At 47.6% G+C, this 24,143-nt stretch overlaps 1 protein-coding gene across 5 annotated transcripts in view; it reads left to right on the top strand.

The window, feature by feature from the left end:
* The window catches only part of LOC139233902 (tax1-binding protein 1 homolog), a 63,017-nt gene that overhangs the window by 8,935 nt on the left and 29,939 nt on the right, over nt 1-24,143 (top strand). For all 5 annotated transcript variants that reach the window (XM_070864560.1, XM_070864557.1, XM_070864558.1 and 2 more), the window contains exons 5-10: nt 440-609; nt 7,374-7,532; nt 12,049-12,198; nt 15,457-15,605; nt 21,594-21,663; nt 23,750-23,911. In XM_070864560.1, the coding sequence (XP_070720661.1) occupies nt 440-609; nt 7,374-7,532; nt 12,049-12,198; nt 15,457-15,605; nt 21,594-21,663; nt 23,750-23,911 (860 nt within the window). The remainder of the gene's footprint in view (nt 1-439; nt 610-7,373; nt 7,533-12,048; nt 12,199-15,456; nt 15,606-21,593; nt 21,664-23,749; nt 23,912-24,143) is intronic.

The raw sequence follows: 24,143 nt of genomic DNA, 5'->3' as shown, positions 1-24,143 counted from the left end.
AAACGTTCTCCACAAATCCTCTCTAAACCTCCTACCAATTACTTTAAATCTAGGCTCCCTGGTTATTGACCCCTCTGCTGAGGGAAATAGGTCCTTCTTATCCACTCTATCTAATAATTTTATACACTTCAATGAAATCTCCCCTCAGCCTCCTCTGTTCCAAAGAAAACAACCCCAGCCTATCCAATCTTTCCCCATCGCTAAAATTCTCCAGTCCAGGCAACATCCTCGTAAATCTCCTCTGTGCCCTCTCTAGTGCATTCACATCCTTCCTGTAATGTGGTGACCAGAACTGCACGCAGTACTCCAGCTGTAGCCTAACTAGTGTTGTATACAGTTCAAGCATAACCTCCCTGCTCTTGTATTCTATGCCTCGGCTATAATACTACATAATCGTGCACGCATGTATGTGTTTCTGTATGTTTTTTTTCTCTTCCAGCTTATTATCTCCCAAAGGATAATAATGACTTCTACCAGTTCTGCTATGTCACTCATAAGGGGGAGATTCGTGGGGCCAGCACACCTTTTGGGTTCAGACTGGCGAATTCCAGCATGTCTGATCAAATGGACAGCGATTCCATTCAGGAAATGCTGATCATCACAACACAAGTGAGTCACTTTTACTGTAGCGTGCACGCACATATTTTCTCAGTAATCACGTTTTCAAAGCACAGCACTCTTTTGTGTAGGTTCAATCTGAGGGGATCTCCACTTGAAACAAAGGATTTCATTTCTTGAGGGGTAAAAGCACCACATTATTGGTTACATTTAGGGAGATATCATTTTTGGTCCAACCCTCTGAGATGTCTGTGCTCCTCCAATTCTGGCCTCTTGAGCATCCCTGATTATAATCACTCCGCCAATGGCGGCCGTGCCTTTAGCTGTCTGGGCCCTCCGCTCTGGAATTCCCGTCCTAAACCCCTCCATCTCTGTATCTCCCTTTCCTCCTTAAAACCTAGCTCTTTGACCAAGTGTTTAGTCACCTGTCCTATATCTTCTTATGTGGCCCGGTGTCAGATTCTGATTGATAACATTCCTGTGCCAATTTTGTGGGGGTTTGTGTATAGGAGCAGGAGTAGCCCAATCAGCCCCTTGAGCCACACAATTTGATCAAGGATAATCTGTTAAAGGCTCTATATATAAAAGCACATTGTTGTTGAAGATCTGCCACGGACAAAAGCAGCATTTGGGGATAACGGGCAGACTGTGGCAGCCTATTGAAACACCTCTTTATTGAGACCCACAGCGCGGGACACCGTCAAGTTTGAAGAGAAGAGGAGAGAAATCGGGATAAATAGTTATGTGACAAAGGAATTGGAGTTTGTAAAAACAAGTGTGGAAGGAGAGAAAAGTAGTGGAAGCAAAGAGTTCCACAGTTTAGAGGTCCTTCGAATGAATAAGAGATGCTGTAATGAAACTTGATTTCTTCACATGAGGAAGAACTTGTAGCACAGTGTAGATGAAGCTTGGCACGAACAAGCTGTGAAGGGCCGTGACCATGGCACATAAGAAATAGAAGCAGGAGTCGGCCATTTGGCCCCTTGAACCTGCCCCACCATCCAGTAAGATCATGGCTGATCTTCGACCTCATCTGCACTTTCTCCCTCGATCCCCATATCCCTCCATTCACCCAGAGTCCAAGGGGAAAGAATTGGATCCCGCCCCGTCTGGGGGCAGTGCCACTCGCACGCACCAGATATTGCGCCAGGGGCAGAAGTCGTGCCTCTCGTGAGAAATTGGGCTTACCGTGCCCAAAATAAAGCGTTCCACCTCCTGTCTGGAGCAGTAGCGGGGCGGACGCCTCGGGAGCGGGGGGCGGACGCCTCGGGAGCGGGAGGCAGCGCTAGGCTGTGTAGCGCTGCCGCGTAGGACAGGCTCTTCCCTGAATTAAAGGGAAGGGCCCAAGCTGCAAACTCTGCTCACCATGGAGCAGGGTTCCCGTGCCAACAGCCCGACACTTGAGCAGAGCGCCAGGCTGACGGATCACGGCACGGATCCCGCGTTCAAAGCGCTAGCGTGACGCACAAAAAAATCAGAGCTTTTTTCTTTTTTTTAAAAAAAAGCATCCCCTCTAACGATTGCTCAGCGATCGGCCGGCCGCCCGGTACGCGCCCCCTGAAGCTGCCGCTGTCGGCACCCGATACCCAATGTAGGGTCCGGGACGCTGCGCACGGTGATGATGTCATTGTTGTGTTTGCGCATGTCAGACACGAGACGCCCAAAGCAAGCGCTCTACTCGGAACTCCTTCACGGCAAATGAGCCAAAGGTGGGCAGATGAAACGTTACAAGGACACCCTCGAAGCCTCCCTGATAAAGTGCAACATCCCCACTGACACCTGGGAGTCCCTGGCCAAAGACCGCCCTAAGTGGAGGAAGTGCATCCGGGAGGGCGCTGAGCATCTCGAGTCTCATCACCGAGAGCGTGCAGAAATCAAGCGCAGGCAGCGGAAGGAGCGTGCGGCAAACCAGTCCCACACATCCCTTCCCTCAACGACAGTCTGTCCAACCTGTGACAGAGTCTGTGGCTCTCGTATTGGACTGTTCAGCCACCAAAGAACTCACTTCAGGAGTGGAATCAAGTCTTCCTTGATTCCGAGGGACTGCCTATGATGATGATATGATGATGACTCTTTGTTTGTTGCACGAACTCTCACAGCACGGGCATTGGGACCCTGTGGGAGCTATTCACAGTTGCTGTATTCATTCTGGTGCGTGCCGATTTGAGATTCCATTTTGGATTGTATAAAAGCACAGTTAAGTTGAGTTACATTTCTCCTGGCTCAGTTTGTCAGTTATTTATGTGTACACAACAGGCGCTATGGGTTACCACCGGTGCAAAGCTCACGCCGAATTTATCGGGAATCGTTAGTGGTGCCACGCCCAGTCGCAAAGTCGTTAGTGTCCCCTCGGGGCTAACGTCCCAAATTTCTAGGCCCAAAAATCTATCTGTAGAGACTGCTGAGGGTTACAGATATAGGAGAAGCAAGCTGTAGGGGTCTTTTATGAGCATCTGCAGAGACTGGGCAGGGCGAGATAAAACTGTTGCGTTGTTTTAAAAAAAAAATATGAGCAGTCTTTACTTTCTTTCATACTGCCGAGAGCTCCTGATTTTATTGGGGCATTGCTCAGTAAACGAATGGGTATCAGGAGTGCTGAATAATCCCAGTATCGATGCGCTCTGAAATGCCAGGGTCCGAGCGGCTCAGAGTTATTGCAGTGACCTGGGTCCTCGGCCCGGGATCCATGGAGGGTGTCTCCTTCGCAAACATTTTGCAGACAGGGTTGTTTAAGAGCTGGTCGGAGAATGTTTTTTTGTGTGTCCGACATTTGCTAAAAGTTAGGGTGGGACTGCAGGGCTTCGTGGTGTGACGGTTAACTAGGGCTTTTATCTGTTGGCAGCCGAAGATGCAAATGTTTTAAATCAGTGATGCTCATAAAAGTGCCCTGTGGCCAGCCTTTCCTTTATCTCTGACCCTGGACTCGCTCAGTGCTGCCATCTGTTCCTAGGCCTCCATTCATGGCCCTCCGTGCTGTGGAATGTTGATCCGGCCATTCTTTCACTTTTTTTTCTTCTTACTCTCCAATAAAAGAAAGTCGGGGAATGCTGGAATGTTATTAGGGCTAGGTGCCTATCTCCCGTTTCCATACAGCAAACAGAAAAGCTCCCTTTGAAATAGAACTATCTGTCCCTTCCATCCTGCTCTTCCCGCGAGGAAGCAACTGGGTATCGGCTTGGCAACAGGTCATAGAAACAGAAATTTACGCAGGGAAGGAGGCCATTTCGGCTCATCGTGACTGTGCCAGCCGACAAGAGCCTATCCAGCCTAATCCTACTTTCCAGCTCTAAGTCCGTAGCCTTGCAGGTTACGGCACTTCAAGTGCATATCCAAGTACTTTTTAAATGAGGTGAGGGTTTCTGCCTCTACCACCCTTTCAAGCAGTGTTTTCCAGACCTCCACCATCCTCTGCGTGAAGAAATTTCCCCTCAAATCCCCTCTAAACCTTCTACCAATTACTATCCACTATATCTAGACCCCTCATAATTTTATACACCTCAATGAGGTCTCCCCTTAACCTCCTCTGTTCCAATGAAAACAAATCCAGCCTATCCAATCTGTCCTCATAGCTTAGATTCTCCAGTCCCAGCAACATCCTCGTAAATCTCCTCTGTACCCTCTCCAGTGCAATCACGTCCTTCCTGTAATGCGGTGAACAGAAGTGAGTTCTTTGGTGGCTCAACAGTCCAATATGAGAACCACAGACTCTGTCACAGGTGGGACAGACAGTCGTTGAGGGAAAGGGCTGGGTGGGACTGGTTTGCTGCATGCTCTTTCCGCCGCCCGCACTAGATTTCTGCATGCTCTCGGCGTTGAGACTCGAAGTGCTCAGTGCCCTCCCACTTAGAGCGGTCTTTGGCCAGAGACTCCCAGGTGTCAGTGGCGATATCGCACTTTATCACGGAGGCTTTAACACACTGTGTTAGTGATTGACGCTATTAAATTATGGGAATTGGCAGTGGGCTTTTATGCACCGTGGACCAAGTTGCAGTGTGGTGATATTAATAAACGGGGTTTCATTTTACTTCTGTCTCGCACATACGAATTTATTTCCTGGTAATTATCTGCACATCATTACTCAATATGCCTCCAGTGATTATAATCATAATCATTAGTCCCTGAGTGTGGGTGTCAAACAATTGCATGAGCCATCAGTAAAAATCTTGACGTTGTTTAACTGACAGTTTAATGCTGTGATTGTGCGTGGAGAGCAAATTATAGTTTTTCTTTAGCCTAAGGTGGGCTGACTGAATTTACTCCTGCACATTTATCTTGTGTTCTCCTGTGACACTTGCTCTCACCGAAGGATGTTCGAATAAAACCGATGCACAGGCTTCACAGTCTGTGTAGGTACTAAAGTTGGTTTCATTGGCCCTTGTCTGTGTGGGTGGGGGCAGGGGAGAGCCAGTGTTGGAAAGTGTGCGTGGGTGTGGACACCTTGAGATTGAATAGCTGAGCAGACTAGGCTGATGAAAGAGAGACTTGGATTTCCAAAGCACCTTTCACGACCACCGGATGTCTCAAAGCGTTTTACAGCCAAAGAAGTATATTTGCAGTGTAGTCACTGTTGTAATGTCGGAAACGCGGCAGCCAATTTGCGCACAGCAAGCTCCCACAAACAACAATGTGATAATAGTAATATAGAAACATAGAAAATTACAGCGCAGGAGGCCATTTCGGCCCATCGTGTCTGCGCCGGCTGACAAAGAGCCACATGGTCCTTGGTCAGCAGCCCTAAAGGTTACATATAAACCTATGAACAATGACGGAAAGGCAAAGAGCACCCAGCCCAACCAGTCTGCCTCACACAACTGTGACAGCCCTTATACTGAAACATTCTACACTCCACCCCAACCGGAGCCATGTGATCTCCTGGGAGAGGCAAACCCCAGATTAAAAACCCAGGCCAATTTAGGGAGGAAAAATCTGGGAAAATTCCTCTCCGACCCATCCAGGCAATTGAAACTAGCCCAGGAAATCACCCTGGCCATATTCGATTCCCTGCAATACTTACCATTATATCTGCGCTGACCAACAAAAGGTCATCCAGTCTAATCCCAATGACCAGATAATCTGTTTTTTTGTTATGTTGATTGAGCGATAAATATTGGCCAGGACTCTGGGGATAACTCCCCTGCTCGTCTTCGAAATACTGCCATGGGATCATTTACATCCACTTGAGAGAGCAGGCGGGGCCTCGGTTTAACGTCCCATCCGAAAGACGGCACCTCCGACAATGCGGCACTCCCTCAGCACTGCACTGGAGTGTCAGCCTAGATTTTTTTTTGTGCTCCAGTCCCTGGCGTGGTTCTTGAACCCACAACCTTCTGACTCAGAGGCACAGAGATACCCCGGGTGAGGCACTTAATGGCTGCTGGTATCCTGCAAACGTTACCTCAGCAAAAGTCAGTTCCTTTGGGAGAGAGAGCACGAATATTGGAGGGAAAGATGGAGATATGGCTGTGATTTTCCAGGTGCAATAGCCACTCGATGATTCAAATGGCACTGCTGAGACTTTGGCTTCTGGCCACCTCAAAGCCCCTTCAATTACATTATTCCTGGCTGTCATTTCCAGATACTGATTATTCCCAGATATTTATTTTTCATTCAGTGCCAGCCTGCAGTCACCAGGGTTTTACGTTCCAGTACCTACAACTTTCAATGATGAGGGGGATTGAAAGGGTAGATGTTGAGGTTGTTTTCCCTGATTGGAGAGTCTAGAACTACAACAACAACAACGTGTATTTATATAGCGCCTTTAACATAGTGAACCGTCCCAAGGCATTTCACAGGAATATTATGCAATAAAAATTTGACACCGAGCCACATAAGTAGAAATTAGTGCAGGTGACCAAAAGCTTGGTCAAAGAGCTTTGTTTTAAGGAGCGTCTTGAAGGAGGAAAAAGAGGCGGCGAGGTTTAGGCTGGGAGCTCCAGAGCTTGGGGCCTAGGCTAAAGATGGCACGGCTATCATGGCTGAACAATTATAATCAGCGATGTTCAGGAGGGCAGAATTAGAGAAGCGCGGACATCTCGGGGTGGTTGTGGGGCTGAAGGAGATTACAGAGATAGGGAGGGGTGAGGCCATGGAGGAATTTGAAAACAAGGATGAGAATTTTGAAATCGAGGCGTTGTTTAACCGGAAGTCAATGTAGGTCAGCGAGCACAGGGGTGATAGGTGAGTGGGACTTGGTGCGAGTTAGGACACAGGCTGCCGAGTTTTGGATCACCTCTAGTTTACGTAGGGTAGAATGTGGCAGGTCAGCCAGCAGTGCATTGGAATAGTCAAGTCTAGATGTAACAAAGGCATGGATGAGGTTTTTAGCAGCAGATGAGCTGAGGCAGGGGGTGGAGACGGGCGATGTTATGGAGGTGGAAATAGGCGGTCTTAGTTATGCTGCGGATATGTGGTCAAAAGCTCCTTTCGGGGTCAAATATGGGGCATAGTCTCAGGATAAGGGGTCGGTCATTTAAGACAGAGATGAAGAGGAATTTCTTCACTCAGGGTTGTGAATCTTTGTAATTCTCTACCCCAGAAGGCTCTGGATGTTGAATATTTGACTATATTCATGCCGATATAGATCGACTTTTGGACTGTAAGGGAACCAAAGGATATGGAGATCGGGCAGGAAAGTGGAGTTGAGGTCGAAGATCAGCCGAGATATTGAATGGCGGAGCAGGCTCGAGGGGCCGAATGGCCGACGACTCCTATTTCTTATGTTCTGATTTAAGTAGTAGGGTAGTTCTGAAAGCTCTGCAGCGACCCGAACGTTCCCAAGCATGTCTCATGATTTGCCTCCTGTTTTCCTGAACTAGGACAAACTTGAAGAATCGGATAGAGAGAAAGAAGAGCTGAAGGGCAACAACCTGAGACTAACGGAGGAAAACACTGCCCTAAAGAAGAAGATCGAAGAGCTTGAAACACGGGCAGAGCAAGACAAGGAAAAACATTCAGGAGCACTGGAGAGGAATAAGGTACATTTAAAAACTCTGCTAAAGTCTGTGCAGCTGACCCCTGTGGGCACTGTCGCATGTCCTGTGCCTCAGAATTTATCTGTGAAATATTCTCCCTTTCCAAGGATAAATTTGAAACCAGGTATGTTTTTTCATTTAAAAGCCTTTTCCTCTTTAAAAAGGTGTGAAAAGTTTAGTATGGCCTTAAGATTAATCAGGATCCCTTTGCTGAGGCTTGTGGGAGGCTGAGTTGCTTGGAATATTGTCCTTTCACCACTGGAATTTGGTCCCAATTGCAGCACGGCCCAGACAGATAAACCTGCTTTTATATTCATCAGCATTGGCAGTCCCTCGGAATCAAGGAAGACTTGCTTCCACTCTAAAAGTGAGTTCTCAGGTGACTGAACATTCCAATACGGGAATTACAGTCTCTGTCATGGGTGGGACAGACAGTGGTTGAAGGAAAGGGTGGGTGGGGAGTGGTTTGCCGCACGATCCTTCCGCTGCCTGAGCTTGTTTTCTGCATGCTCTTGGCGATGAGGCTCAGCACTTTACCAAGGAGGCTTTGAGGATGTCCTTGAAACGTTTCCTCTGCCCACCTGGGGATCACTTGCCGTGTAGGAGTTCTGAGTAGAGCGCTTGCTTTGGGAGTCTTATGTCAGGCATGCAAACAATGTGGCCCGCCCAACGGAGCTGATCAAATGTGGTCAGTGCTTCGATGTTGGCCTGGGCGCGAATACTGATATTGGTGCGTCTGTCCTCCCAGGGGATTTGCAGGATCGAGTGTATATGGTCCACGTCTCTGAGCCATATATTTCATATTGTGTCGTTGGCTGCTGATTCACATGGGCCCTTTATAACTGTTGACAACTGCAGACTGAACTCACTGGATTTTTGCAGGTAGGAGCTTTATGGGATCCTGGGCTACATAAATAGAAGCAAAGACATTGTGATGAACCTTTATAAAACACTGGTTTGTCCTCAACTAGGGTATTGTGTCCAATTCTGGGCACCGCACTTTAGGAAGGATGTGAAGGCCTTAGAGAGGGTGCAGAAAAGATTTACGAGAATGATTCCAGGGATGAGGAACTTCAGTTATGTGGATAGACTGGAGAAGCTGGGGTTGTTCTCCTTGGAGCAGAGACGGTTGAGAGGAGATTTGATCACGGTTTTCAAAATCAGGACGGCTCTGGGCAGAGTAGATCGAGAGAAACTGTTCCCATTGGCGGAAGGGTTGAGAACCAGAGGACACAGATTTCAGGTGATTGGCAGAAGAACCAATGGCCACATGAGAAAAAGCTTTATTACGCAGCGAGTGGTTAGGATCTGGAATGCACTGCCTGAGAGGGTGGTGGAGGCAGGCTCAATCGCGGCTTTCAAAAGGGAATTGGATAAGTACCTGAAGGAAAGCAATTTGCCGGGCTACGGGGAAAGGGCGGGGGACTGGGACTAGCTGAAGTGCTCTTGCAGAGAGCCGGCACGGGCTCGACGGGCCGAATGGCCTCCTCCTTTGCTGTGACCATTCTGTGATTCTATATTTTTATTCAGATCTGCTTGGGGCCTAGTTTGTTGTTTGTTCTGATAGCCGGTCGATCCGTGTATTGATGTCATGACACAACATGTAGAATGATGTGTGACGCACTGATGTCATAGCATCGGTACGAACATAAGAATTAGGAGCAGGCATAGTCCATTCGGCCCCTCGAGCCTGCTCCGCCATTCAATACGATCATGGCTGATCTTCTACCTCGACTCCACCATCCTGCACTGTCCCCATATCCATTGATTCCCTTAATATCCAAAAATCTATCACACTCTGTCTTGAATATACTCAAAGACTGAACCTCAACAGCCCTCCGAGTAGAGAATTCCAAAGGTTCACCACCCTCTGAGTGAAGAAATTTCTCCTCATCTCAGTCCTAACTGGCCATCTCCTGATTCTGAGGCTACTTTGCCCATGAGCACTGGTCATTGCTGGTCTATGCAAGTGTAAGCTACTGGGATCCACTTGTCACTAATTCACATACAGACTGGCTATACCGACCGAATGTAATTAAGGGCAAGTAGCACACTTGGGCTGCCCTCCAAAGACCAATCCTGCAACTTTTTTTTTTAAAAAGCTGAAAATCTTCACATTATGCAAGTTATGGATCTGAAGTGAGTCTGGGACGTTTCAATCCAATTCCCAGCGAGTTCAAGTCCACAGTGCAGAACGCTTCATCATTCACACTTTAACACACAACTGACCGTTCCTTTCTGAGACCATGATGTAGGAACAGGAGGAGGCCACTCAGCCTCTTGAGCCTGTTCCACCATTCAATTCGACCATAGCTGATCTGTGGATTGGGTCTGTTGTGGATCCGGCCAACATCCCCAGCATTAAAGCACTGACCACACTCGACCAACTCAGTTGGGCGGGCCACATTGTCCGCATGCCCGACACGAGACTTCCAAAGCAAGAATTCTACTCGGAACTCCTACACGGCAAGCGAGCCTCAGGTGGGCAGAGGAAATGTTTCAAGGACACTCTCAAAGCCTCCTGATAAAGTGCAACATCCCCACCGACACCTGGGAGTCCCTGGCCAAAGACTGCCCTACGTGGAGGAAGAGCATCCGGGAGGGCGCTGAGCACCTCGAGTCTCGTCGCCGAAAGCATGCAGAAATCAAGCGCAGGCAGCGGAAGGAGCATGTGGCAAACCAGATTCTCCACTCACCCTTTCCTTCAACCACTGTCCCACCTGTGACAGAGACTGTAATTCCTGTATTGGACTGTACAGTCACCTGAGAACTCACTTTGAGTGGAAGCAAGTCTTCCTCGATTTTGAGGGACTGCCTATGACGATGACGATGACGATGAGCTGATCTGTATCAGAACTCCATCTACCTGCCTTGGTTCCGTAACCCTTAATATCCTTACCCAACAAAAATCTATCAACCTCCGTTTGGAAATTTTCAATTGACCCCCAGCCTCAACCATGACAATGGTTGACGAGGAAAATGGACATGTCACACTGGTATACGATGCATTCTGAGGTTGGGCAGTGTAATGGGCGCTGTATAGTGCGTTACTAGTCGTGGGAACTCTTACTGCAATAGATGGGTAAGGTAGCATAGTGGATATGTTACTGGACTAGTAATCCAAAGGTTTAATCCTTTTAATATTTAATCCTTGCCATTGGACCAAGACCTAGCTCTGTCAAGCCCGTGTGTGGCTGGTGTGCAACAGCCACCACACGTTAAAAAAATCCATGCACAGGTATCTTCCACCCTTCAGGATGTAGTTCGGGACCTGGAATATTAGGTCCTTCATTGAAACACCTGTGAACTCATCCTTTTTTGGTGTGGAAGCAAGTCATCCTTGCTTCGAGGGACCACCTTTGATGATGATGAATCCAAAGGTAAAAACAGAAAATGCTGGAAATCTCCACGGGTCAGGCAGCATCTGTGGAGACCCTTGGGGTCATCGACCCGAAACGTTCTCTCTGCTTCCTCTCCACAGATGCTGCCTGACCCGTGGAGATTTCCAGCATTTTCTGTTTTTATTTCAGTTTCCAGCATCCGCAGTATTTTGCTTTCGTACTTGTAATCCCGAGGCCTGGACTAAAGATCCGGAGTCGTGAGTTCAAATCCCACCACGGCAGCTGGAGTATTAAAATTCTGGATTAAATAAATCTGGAATAAAAAGCTAGTATCAGTAATGGTGACATGAAACTACTGGATTGTCGTAAAAGCCCATCTGGTTCACTAATTCCCTTTTTAGGGAAGGCCTCTATTCTTAACATGGGAGCCAAATCAATGATGTGGTTGACTCATAACTGTCCTCAGGGCGATTAGGGATGGGCAATAAAAACTGGCAATGCCAGCGATGCCCACATCCCATGAATGAATTAAAAAAATAATGTTGAGGGAACTGTACTCTACAACTAACTTGTACCATACCCGAGTTGAGTGCACTATGTGAATTAAGGGAAAACTACACAGTGCTCACTGCCACCTTGATGAGCAGAAAATTCACCCTCCAAAATTAAAACCTACATCATCTTTGTGAAATCCTGTGAGCCTTGACGAAAGGCTTCCCGTAGAAAGCAGCTGTTGTAAGTCATCAACTTGTTTTTGCAAACAAAATAATTATTTTCCCAACGAGCTCTCCTTCCTGCGAAGTGCGTCCTTGGTGTCAAACCAGAATGTTTTGCAATTGCCTCCCCTTAGTGTACCAACCGTCCCTGCCGTGTAGCCTCTTCACAACTAAAAAATATATATATCTAATTTTTTTTTAATGGAAATAATTCCGCAAAGTGCATGCTCAGCAGCCTCTGAGACAAGGCGGGCTAATGTTAGTGGTCGTAAGAACAGTTCTGACAACAGATCAATGCATCCCGACCTCGCTTGTCTCTTCCCGGCTACTGATGAATGTTGCTGTGTATTGCCAGCGTGTTTTACTGTGAATGTGCCGATACCCCCTCTATTGGCCCAATGTGCAATTCTCCGTATTGAAGTGATCAGTTTGTTTGCCCCTTTTGTTACTTGTACCCGACAGAAGGACATGCTGGCGTTGGAAAAAGAGATGTTAGAACAGAAGGCGGACAACAAGGTGGTAATTAAAGCGCAGAGTGAGAAGGCAGAGCAACTCCAAAAGGGATTGACGGAGAAAGAGGCAGCATGTTTAAACTCACAAAAGGAAATCCAGGTAAATGTAGACTGTGGCTCAAAAATAAAACTTCTGACTATAAAACTACACACTGGCTTCAGGCTTGTTCGTAGAGCTTGGTATAAAATATTCTTCAGCAGCACCTCCCAAACCCACCACCTCTGCCACCTAGAAGGACAAGGGCAGCAGGCGCATGGGAACACGTTCCCCTACAAGTCACGCTCCATTTCGACTTGGAAATATATCAGCCGTTCCTTCATCATCGCTAGGTGAAATTTTGGAACTCCCTCCCTAACAGCACTGTGGGAGCACCTTCACCACACGGACTGCAGCGGTTCAAGAAGGCGGCTCACCACCACCTCAAGGGGCAATTAGGGATGGGCAATAAATGCCGGCTTCGCCAGCGATGCCCATATCCCCGAAACTAATTTTTTTTTAAATTGTCTTACACTTTTTTACGTAACAAAGCATTGAGACCACACTGCGCTGCGTGAGAAACGGAATCTCCCTTGTGCATACAATGAGAGCACTGAGGGAAAGCTCGCTGCAACATCCTGCACGCTCACATCTTGTTCCACTTGAGATTGCATTGCTCCCCATCCAGCTACCCCCTGCACTCTTGCTGGGAGTCTAGGTCTGTGGGTGAGCCCAGCAACATCGATGACTTGCATTTATGAAAGAATGAAAGACTTGGATTTATATAGCGCCTTTCACGACCCCCGGACGTCCCAAAGCACTTTACAGCCAATTAAATACATTTTGAAGTGTAGTCACTGTTGTAAGATCATCGGATCAGCCATGATCTTATTAAATGGCGGAGCAGGCTCGAGGGGCCCAGTGGCCTAATCCTGCTTATCATCTTCATGTGGCATCCAATATGCGCACAGCAAGCTCCCACAAACAGCAATGTGTTAATAACCAGATAATCTGGTTTTTATTGATGTTGGTTGAGGGATAAATATTGGCCCAGGACACCGGGGAGAACTCCCCAGCCATGTTTTTTTTTTACATCCATCTGAGAGGGTCAATGGGGCCTCCGATTAATGTCTCTGTACTGCACTGGGATTGTCGGCCTAGATTTTGTGCTCAAGTCCCTGGAGTGGGACTTGAACTCTCAACCTTCTGACTTGAGCGAGGCTACCCGCTGAGCCACGGCTGATCTGGTTTAAGGTAGGCCATAGCTATTCACCAGAGCGTTGATAGTCCAAGAGCGTGTTTGAGATATTTTTGCTTACTGAAATGTTTTGGTGATATTTCTGTTACAGTTTGGGCCATGGCTCCATAGATTAACGTGTCCCAAAGACCCATTTTGTTAGTGGTCACATCACTTGTCCAGAACACCTCCTTCCACCTCCATACCTTGCGGTTTGCACCCCTATCTCTTCCCTGCCACAGCTAAAACCCTAATCCACACCGTCATCAAAAAACCATTGATCTAATGCACTCCTCACTGGCCTCCATGTCTCTCTCTCCTTCACAAACTGTAGCTCAACCAGAACCTCCGCTGCCTACGTCCATTCCCACATACCCTGTCATTTCAGCAAGTCAATCTTTTTTTTTAGAAATGGGAGCAGGAGTCAGCCATTTGGCCCCTCGAGCCTGCTCCACCATTCAATAAGGTCATGGCTGATCTGATCATGGACTCCGCTCCGCTCCACTTCCCTGTCTGCTCCCATAACCCTTTGCTCCCTTATCGTTCAAAAATCTGTCTATCCCCGCCTTAAATATATTCAATGACCCAGCCTCCACAGCTCTCTGGGGCAGAGAATTTCACAGATTTACAACCCTCAGAGAGAAGAAATTCCTCATCTCAGTTTTAAGTGGGCGGCCCCTTATTCTGAGACTATGTCCTCTACTTTTAGTTTCCTCCACGCGGGGAAATATCCTCTCTGCATCCAGCTTGTCCAGATCTCTCTTCTCAATTCCAAATCCCTCCATGGCCTTGCTTCCCCTGACCTGAGCAAACTTCTCCAGCCATATGTCCAAGCCTCACTCTCCATTCCTCTGACTTCAGGCGACTGCTTTCCCAGCTCCACCATCGGAGGCTGATCTTTCAGCTGGTGTGCTAATTCTCTCCGAAGTTCTCACCCTGTGACCTTGGCCACACGTGCTCTTCTCCCTCCCTTCGAAAGCTGCCTCAATAGCCCATTGCTCCAGCCGTGTCTGTGGTCTCCTCACCACCCTCTACTTCCTCCTGGTCCTGGGAATGTCCTCGTTGTTTGTGTAGCTCAGTATCGCTAACGGGACCAGCCACATAAATATTGTGGCTACAAGATGCGGGTCAGAGGCTGGGTATTCTGAGGCGAGTGTCTCACCACCTGACTCCCCAAAGCCTTTCCACCATCTACAAAGCACAAGTCAGGAGTGTGATGGAACACTCTCCACTTGCCTGGATGAGTGCAGCTCCAACAACACTCGGGAAGCTCGACACCATCCAGGACAATGCAGCCCGCTTGGTTGACCTCCCATCAACCACCTTAAACATTCACTCCCTCCATCCACCACCTTCTCGAGGGCGATTACATAGAAACATAGAAAATAGGTGAAGGAGCAGGCCATTCAGCCCTTCGAGCCTGCACCACCATTCAATCTGATCATGCAACTTCTGTACCCCATCCTGCTTTCTCTCCATACCCCTTGATCCCTTTAGCTGTAAGGGCCACATCTAACTCCCTTTTGAATATATCTAACGAACTGGCCTCAACAACTTTCTGTGTTAGGAAATTCCACAGGTTCACAATTCTCTGAGTGAAGAAGTTTCTCCTCATCTCTACCCCTTATCCTTAGACTGTGACCCCTGGTTCTGGATTTCCCCAACATCGGGAAGATTCTTCCTGCATCTAACCTGCCCAATCCTGTCAGAATGTTATGTTTCTATGAGATCACCTCTCATTCTTCTAAACTCCAGTGAATACAGGCCCAGTTGATCCAGTCTTTCTTCATGTGACAGCCAAGCCATCCCTGGAATCAGTCTGGTGAACCTTCGCTGCACTCCCTCAATAGCAAGAACGTCCTTCCTCAGATTAGGAGACCAAAACTGAACACAATATTCCAGGTGAGGCCTCACCAAGGCCATGTACAACTGTAGCAACACCTCCCTGCTGCTATACTCAAATCCTCTCGCTATGAAGGCGATTAAGGCTGTTCAATAAATGCTGGCCTTGGCAGCAAAGCCCACATTCCAGGAACAATTTTTTTTTAATTTTTTTTTTTAAGTACATCGTGCTGTGCAGCTATCTGTGTCGGGTTGAAAGTTAACCTTTGTTTATTAGATCGGTTTGCTTTTTCTTCTTTAAGGACTTGCGGGCAAAGATGGAGTCAAAACAGGGCTCCATTGAGCAGTTGAAACAGAAATATGAGAACGCTTTAGATAAAGTGAGACAACTCCAACAGGAAACTGAGGCATTGAGAAAGGAGATCAGCACAAGTGAGACCAGGCTGACAAGGTAAAAGAAGAAAGACTTGCATTTCTATAGCGCCTATCTCATCCTCAGGCTGTCCCAAAGTGCTTCACAGCCAATAAAATGCTTTTAAAATGATGTTCATCATGGAGAGCATGCAGAAATCGAGCACAGGCAGCAGAAGGAGCGTGCGGCAAACCAGTCCCACCCACCCTTTCCCTCAACGACTGTCTGTCCCACCTGTGACGGGGACTGTGATTCCCGTATTGGACTGTACAGTCACCTAAGAACTCATTTTTAGAGTGGAAGCAAGTCTTCCTCAATTCCGAGGGACTGCCTATAATGAAACTGTTGTAATGTGGGAAATGCGGCAGCCAATTTGCAGACAGAAAGACCCCGCAAACAGCAATGAGAGAAATCACCAGATAATCGGTTTTAATGATGTTGGTTGCGGGATAAATATTGCCCCTAGGACCCGAGTGGGGGATCCCCCCTGCTCTTTACTGCCACCTGAGAGGACAGATAGGGCCAGAGTTTAACATCTCATCCAAACAGTGCGGCACTCCCTCAGCACTGCAGTAGGAGTGTCGGTCTGGATTATGTGCTCTGGTCCCTGGAATGGGACTTGAACCCACAACCTTCTGACTCAGAGGCGAGAGTGCTGCCCACTGAGCCACAGCTGACACTTAAGGTAAGGTTGGTGCACGGATGCATTTTGTGCAAACCATGTGCCCAGCAGTGTTGTGTAAGATGTCCATGTTGTCAGGGAGAGAGCCCAGTGCCAGTGGTTGCTAACCAAAGATTCTCATTAGAGCACTAATTTAAACGAGATTGGACTTTTCTTCCACTCTGCTCTGTTCCTGATTTGAGTTACACCAAGTGGGATGCCTTTTAAAAAAAAATTTATTCGGTCACAGGATGTGAACGTCGCTGTCAAGGCCGGCATTTATTGCCCATCCCTAATTGCCCCTTGAGAAGGTGGTGGTGAGCCACTGCCTTGAACCGCTGCAGTCCGTGTGGTGCAGGTGCTCTCACAGTGCTGACTTTATTGTAGTGGTTTGATATAAGATAGATAGTGCAGGGGTCCCCTGTGGTCATCCCCCTGCAAAACAGATACACTGCTTTGAGTACTGTTGGGGAGGATGACTCATCAGGGGAGGGCAGCAGCAGCCAAGTTCATGGCACCGTAGGTGGCTCTGCTGCAAAGGAGGGCAGGAAAAAGAGTGGGAGCGCGATAGTGATAGGGGATTCGATGGTGAGGGGAATAGATAGGCGTTTCTGCGGACGCAACCGAGACTCCAGGATGGTATGTTGCCTCCCTGGTGCAAGGGTCAAGGATGTCTCGGAGCGGGTGCAGGACATTCTGAAATGGGAGGGAGAACAGCCAGTTGTCGTGGTGCACATTGGTACCAACGACATAGGTAAAAAAAGGGATGAGGTCCTACGAAAAGAATTTAAGGAGCTAGGAGCTAAATTAAAAAGTAGAACCTCAAAAGTAGTAATCTCGGGATTGCTACCAGTGCCACGTGCTAGTCAGAGTAGGAATCGCAGGATAGCGCAGATGAATACATGGCTTGAGCAGTGGTGCAGCAGGGAGGGATTCAAATTCTTGGGGCATTGGAACCGGTTCTGGGGGAGGTGGGACCAGTACAAACCGGACGGTCTGCACCTGGGCAGGTCCGGAACCAATGTCCTAGGGGGAGTGTTTGCTGGTGCTGTTGGGGAGGAGTTAAACTAATATTGCAGGGGGATGGGAACCTATACAGGGAGACAGAGGGAGACAAAAAGGAGGCAAAAGCAAAAGACAGAAAGGAGATGAGGAAAAGTGGAGGGCAGAGAAACCCAAGGCAAAGAACAAAAAGGGCCACTGTACAGCAAAATTCTAAAAGGACAAAGGGTGTTAAAAAAGCAAGCCTGAAGGCTTTGTGTCTTAATGCAAGGAGTATCCGCAATAAGGTGGATGAATTAACTGTGCAAATAGATGTTAACAAATATGATGTGATTGGGATTACGGAGACGTGGCTCCAGGATGATCAGGGCTGGGAACTCAACATCCAGGGGTATTCAACATTCAGGAAGGATAGAATAAAAGGAAAAGGAGGTGGGGTAGCATTGCTGGTTAAAGAGGAGATTAATGCAATAGTTAGGAAAGACATTAGCTTGGATGATGTGGAATCTATATGGGTAGAGCTGCAGAACACTAAAGGGCAAAAATCGTTAGTGGGAGTTGTGTACAGACCTCCAAACAGTAGTAGTGATGTTGGGGAGGGCATCAAACAGGAAATTAGGAGTGCATGCAATAAAGGTGCAGCAGTTATAATGGGTGACTTTAATATGCACATAGATTGGGCTAGCCAAACTGGAAGCAATACGGTGGAGGAGGATTTCCTGGAATGCATAAGGGATGGTTTTCTAGACCAATATGTCGAGGAACCAACTAGGGGGGAGGCCATCTTAGACTGGGTGTTGTGTAATGAGAGAGGATTAATTAGCAATCTCATTGTGCGAGGCCCCTTGGGGAAGAGTGACCATAATATGGTGGAATTCTGCATTAGGATGGAGAATGAAACAGTTAATTCAGAGACCATGGTCCAGAACTTAAAGAAGGGTAACTTTGAAGGTATGAGGCATGAATTGGCTAAGATAGATTGGCTAATGATACTTAAGGGGTTGACTGTGGATGGGCAATGGCAGACATTTAGAGAACGCATGGATGAATTACAACAATTGTACATTCCTGTCTGGCGTAAAAATAAAAAAGGGAAGGTGGCTCAACCGTGGCTATCTAGGGAAATCAGGGATAGTATTAAAGCCAAGGAAATGGCATACAAATTGGCCAGAAATAGCAGCGAACCTGGGAACTGGGAGAAATTTAGAACTCAGCAGAGGAGGACAAAGGGTTTGATTAGGGCAGGGAAAATGGAGTACGAGAAGAAGCTTGCAGGGAACATTAAGGCGGATTGCAAAAGTTTCTATAGGTATGTAAAGAGAAAAAGGTTAGTAAAGACAAACGTAGGTCCCCTGCAGTCAGAATCAGGGGAAGTCATAACGGGGAACAAAGAAATGGCAGACCAATTGAACAAGTACTTTGGTTCAGTATTCACTAAGGAGGACACAAACAACCTTCCGGATATAAAAGTGGTCAGAGGGTCTATTAAGGAGGAGGAACTGAGGGAAATCTTTATTAGTCGGGAAATTGTGTTGGGGAAATTGATGGGATTGAAGGACGATAAATCCCCAGGGCCTGATGGACTGCATCCCGGAGTACTTAAGGAGGTGGCCTTGGAAATAGCGGATGCATTGACAGTCATTTTCCAACATTCCATTGACTCTGGATCAGTTCCTATCGAGTGGAGGGTAGCCAATGTAACCCCACTTTTTAAAAAAGGAGGGAGAGAGAAAACAGGGAATTATAGACCGGTCAGCCTGACCTCAGTAGTGGGTAAAATGATGGAATCAATTATTAAGGATGTCATAGCAGCACATTTGGAAAATGGTGACATGATAGGTCCAAGTCAGCATGGATTTGTGAAAGGGAGATCATGCTTGACAAATCTTCTGGAATTTTTTGAGGATGTTTCCAATAAAGTGGACAAAGGAGTACCAGTTGATGTGGTATATTTGGACTTTCAGAAGGCTTTCGACAAGGTCCCACACAGGAGATTAATGTGCAAAGTTAAAGCACATGGGATTGGGGGTAGTGTGCTGACGTGGATTGAGAACTGGTTGTCAGACAGGAAGCAAAGAGTCGGAGTAAATGGGTACTTTTCGGAATGGCAGGCAGTGACTAGTGGGGTACCGCAGGGTTCTGTGCTGGGGCCCCAGCTGTTTACATTGTACATTAATGATTTAGACGAGGGGATTAAATGTAGTATCTCCAAATTTGCGGATGACACTAAGTTGGGTGGCAGTGTGAGCTGCGAGGAGGATGCTATGAGGCTACAGAGTGACTTGGATAGGTTAGGTGAGTGGGCAAATGCGTGGCAGATGAAGTATAATGTGGATAAATGTGAGGTTATCCACTTTGGTGGTAAAAACAGAGAGACAGACTATTATCTGAATGGTGACAGATTAGGAAAAGGGAAGGTGCAACGAGACCTGGGTGTCATGGTACATCAGTCATTGAAGGTTGGCATGCAGGTACAGCAGGCGGTTAAGAAAGCAAATGGCATGTTGGCCTTCATAGCGAGGGGATTTGAGTACAGGGGCAGGGAGGTGTTGCTACAGTTGTACAGGGCCTTGGTGAGGCCACACCTGGAGTATTGTGTACAGTTTTGGTCTCCTAACTTGAGGAAGGACGTGCTTGCTATTGAGGGGGTGCAGCGAAGATTCACCAGACTGATTCCCGGGATGGTGGGACTGACCTATCAAGAAAGACTGGATCAACTGGGCTTGTATTCACTGGAGTTCAGAAGAGTGAGAGGGGACCTCATAGAAACGTTTAAAATTCTGACGGGTTTGGACAGGTTGGATGCAGGAAGAATGTTCCCAATGTTGGGGAAGTCCAGAACCAGGGGTCACAGTCTAAGGATAAGGGGTAAGCCATTTAGGACCGAGATAAGGAGAAACTTCTTCACCCAGAGAGTGGTGAACCTGTGGAATTCTCTACCACAGGAAGTAGTTGAGGCCAATTCACTAAATATATTCAAAAGAGAGTTAGATGAAGTCCTTACTACTCGGGGGATCAAGGGGTATGGCGTGAAAGCAGGAAGTGGGTACTGAAGTTTCATGTTCAGCCATGAACTCGTTGAATGGCGGTGCAGGCTAGAAGGGCTGAATGGCCTGCTCCTGCACCTATTTTCTATGTTTCTATGTTTCTATAACTGAGTGTCTCGCTGGGCCATTTCAGAGGGGCAGTTAAGAGTCAACCACATTGCTGTGGGTCTGGAGTCACATATAGGCCAGACCAGGTAAGGGCGGCAGATTTCCTTCCCTAAAGGGGCATTAGTGAACCAGCTGCCGTGGTGGGATTTGAACTCGTGTCTCTGGATCAATAGTCCAAGCCTCGGGATTACTGGTCCAGTAACATAACCGCTACGCTACCGTATCCCGTACTGTGCCAATTGGGAAGGGAAATTGATTGAGCGACCAGTGTGGTAATTAATGTTGTCCCTCTGGCCACCAGCTGGGCTGTGGGAGAGCGCGGAACACTCTGTGTCTGCCGTTCCAGCACTGTGGGCCTGCGTAGTTTTGGTCTCCGTATTTAAGGAGGGATATACTTGCATTGGAGGCAGTTTAGAGAAGGTTCACTAGGTTGATTCCTGAGATGAAGGGGATGTCTTATGAGAAAAGGTTGGGCCTATACTCATTGGAATTTAGAAGAATGAGAGGTGATCTTATTGAAACGTATAGGATTCTGAGGGGGCTCGACAGGGTAGAAGCTGAGAGGATGTTTCCCCTCGTGGGGGAATCTAGAACTAGGGGACATCGTCTCAGAATAAGGGGTCGCCCATTTAAAACTGAGATGAGGACGAATTTCTTCTCTGAGGGTTATAAATCTGTGGAATTCTCTGCCCCAGAGAGCTGTGGAGACTGGGTCATTGAATATGGAGATAGACAGATTTTTGAATGATAAGGGAGTAAAGGGTTATGGGGAGTGAGCGGGGAAGTGGAGCTAAGTCCATGATCAGATCAGCCATGATCTTATTGAATGGCGGAGCAGGCTCGAGGGGCTGAATGGCCGACTCCTGTTCCTTTTTCTTATGTATGTAATAAGAAAATAGGTAGCCTACCTTGGAAAAAATATTGTAACTCCTACAAACCGGGAGCAATTGCTACATCCCAGGCAATGTTGGAAGGTGACGACCATCTGACTAAGTCCCCGGCAGTTTGGTGCAGTTGAATTTCATGCAGGCAGAACTGTCCCAAAGTGGAATAAATGTGAATCCTCTTCACCTGCTTGGATGTATCCAGTTCATCCAAGATGAGTGAATATTTTTTTATTTTAAAAGAAAAACATTTTTTTTTAATGTTTTAAAGCTAGAAACATTTCTTTCCGACTCTTTCACGTGCCTCTGGTATTTTGACTTGCAGTCTATCAGAAACAAAGCAGCAAATTGCGAGCGAGTTAAGAATTGCGCAGGACAACCTCGAACTAGTTCAGGTAAGGTGATTTCAGTTGGGGAAAGGGCCTTCTGAGTGTCGGGGAATTTGTGGCCAGGCTTGATGGGATTGTAGCTCGGTGGGTATGCTGCCTCCCAAGTTACTGTACAGCAACAAACCGGAGACTGGACGTGTGGTCGTACCTTCGGCTGGGCCCCCCCCCACCCCCCCCACACACCACCTTCACAAGAGTGGGATCTCCCGTTTTAAGGTTTCCTTCCATCGGCTCTAGGGAAAAATGGGAATTCTACCCTTGCGCCAACCAAGAAAGTGGACCAAGGGGGAACCTTTTGTAAATGAAGATATCTATAAAACCAGCAAAATGGTCACACTGCTTTTCCTGACAGTTCCTTCATGTTGGGATTGTCCCCATATATAATGGCACTTTTCCCATAGAGTTACCTATCCTCTGTGTCGATTTTTCCCTTTCCCCCTCCTCTGAAAGCATTAACTCTTTGCCTGAGGACAATTCCACAACCCTAATCCCACTTTCCAGCTCTTGGTCCCTAGTCCTGTAATTTACGGCTCATCCAAGTACTTTTTAAATGTGGTGAGGGTTTCTGCCTCTATCACCCTTTCACGCAGTGAGTTCCAGACCCCCACCACCCTCTGGGTGAAAACATTTTTCCTCATTGCCCCTCAAATCCTTCTACCAACTACTTTAAATCTTTGCCCCCTGGTTGTTGACCCTCTGCGAAGGGAAATAGCTCCTTCCTATCCACTCCAGGCCCCTCAACGAATGGTCATTCAGCATGTGTGACTTCACAGTGAGCATCAAGCAAGCTATTCTACTGTGACGAGGATGACCAATAACCCTGATCCCCGCACTCACCAAGTGCTCATCTGCAGAGGGGACTCTGGAAGGAATTATGGGGTGGGGACCAATGTCCGGCCTGCGCCGCACACTCAACTGTTTGCGCATGCGCAGTGTGTACAATGGAAATGCTGGGGAGCGGGACCTTGTGAATAACTGCGCGGCCGCACAGCTTAGCGGGAACGTTGGTGGGGACCTGTTGAAGTTTCCTTTGTTGCCCAATTGATTTACGAGGATGTTGCCAGGACTGGAAAATTTTACATAAGAAATATGAACAGGAGTAGGCCATACGGCCCCTCGAAGCTACTCCACCATTTAATACGATCATGGCTGATCCGATCATGGACTCAGGTCCACTTCCCTGCCCGCTCCCCATAACCCCTTATCCCCTTATCGGTTAAGAAACTGTCTATCTCAGTCTTAAATTTATTCAATGTCCCAGCTTCCACAGCTCTCTGAGGCAGCGAATTCCACAGATTTACAACCCACTGAGATGAAATTCCTCCTCATCTCAGTTTTAAATGGGCGGCACCTTATTCTAAGATTATGCCCTCTAGTTCTAGTCTCGCCCATCAGTAGAAACATCCTCTCTGCATATGAGGAAAGATTGGATAGGCTGGGGTTGTTTTTCCTTGGAACAGAGGAGGCTGAGGGGAGACCTTATTGAGGTGTATAAAATGATGAGGGGCCGAGATAGAGTGGATAGGAAGGACCTATTTCCCTTGGCAGAGGGGTCACCAACCAGGGGTATAGATTGAAAGTAATTGGTAGAAGGATTAGAGGGGATTTGAGGGGAAATTTCTTCACCCAGAGAGCGGTGGGGGTCTGGAACTCACTGCCTGAAAGGATGGTAGAGGCAGAAACCCTCACCACATTTAAAAAATACTTGGATGTGCACTTGAAGAGCCATAACCTACAGGGCCACTGACCAAGAGCTGGAAGGTGGGATTAGGCCGGAAAGCTCTTTCCTGACTGGTGCGGACATGATGGGCCGAACGGGCCTCCTCCTGTGTCGTCATTGTTCCATGAATCGGGCCACATTGTGACACACAGCCCCTCCCTGGCCGAGATCAGATATCGCAGCGCGGACCAAGGGTTCAAATCTGGGCCCTGCCGAGGCTGGGTGGCCGAGCGCTTGTACAACCTTACCCAGCAGCCAGCCGAATCTTCCTGGTGCGAAGAGGAGCGCTCGACTGAGGGGCTTCACTGTGGGGTCGATATCTTGCTTCTACTAAATAAATGTGATTTTATTATTTTTTTTTTTGCTTCCCAGTTTGACTTTGACACCCAGAAAAGTGAAAATGAGAAGTTGATGGAGCGTCTGAAGAAAATGGCCGAGATGGAGAGTCAGCTGCAGAGTCAGACGGTCGAGTTTTGCCACATGCGCCATGCCCTGAACGAAAAGCTGAAGACATCAAGCTCAGATACCACACAGGTACCTTCGACTCCAGCCCCTCGAATCCCCCAAACTATAATCCTCATTGTCTTTTCATCAGCGCTTTTAGATTTATTTATCCCCCCGACCCCACTCTCTGGTTATCTCCCCATCTCTAATAAAAGTGCTGATGTTTGTTGGGTCCATGGATCCTGAATCCCCCACAGATCATTCTTGACACGGGAGCCACATCAGTAAATGTGGGGCAGGCTGTTTTGCCATCGAGAGCATC

Source organism: Pristiophorus japonicus, chromosome 21 (assembly GCF_044704955.1).
Source record: "Pristiophorus japonicus isolate sPriJap1 chromosome 21, sPriJap1.hap1, whole genome shotgun sequence".
In the NCBI taxonomy this organism is placed as follows: domain Eukaryota; kingdom Metazoa; phylum Chordata; class Chondrichthyes; family Pristiophoridae; genus Pristiophorus; species Pristiophorus japonicus.
The sequence above is the reverse complement of the archived record's forward strand: the minus strand, read 5'-3'. Positions and strand labels throughout refer to the sequence as shown.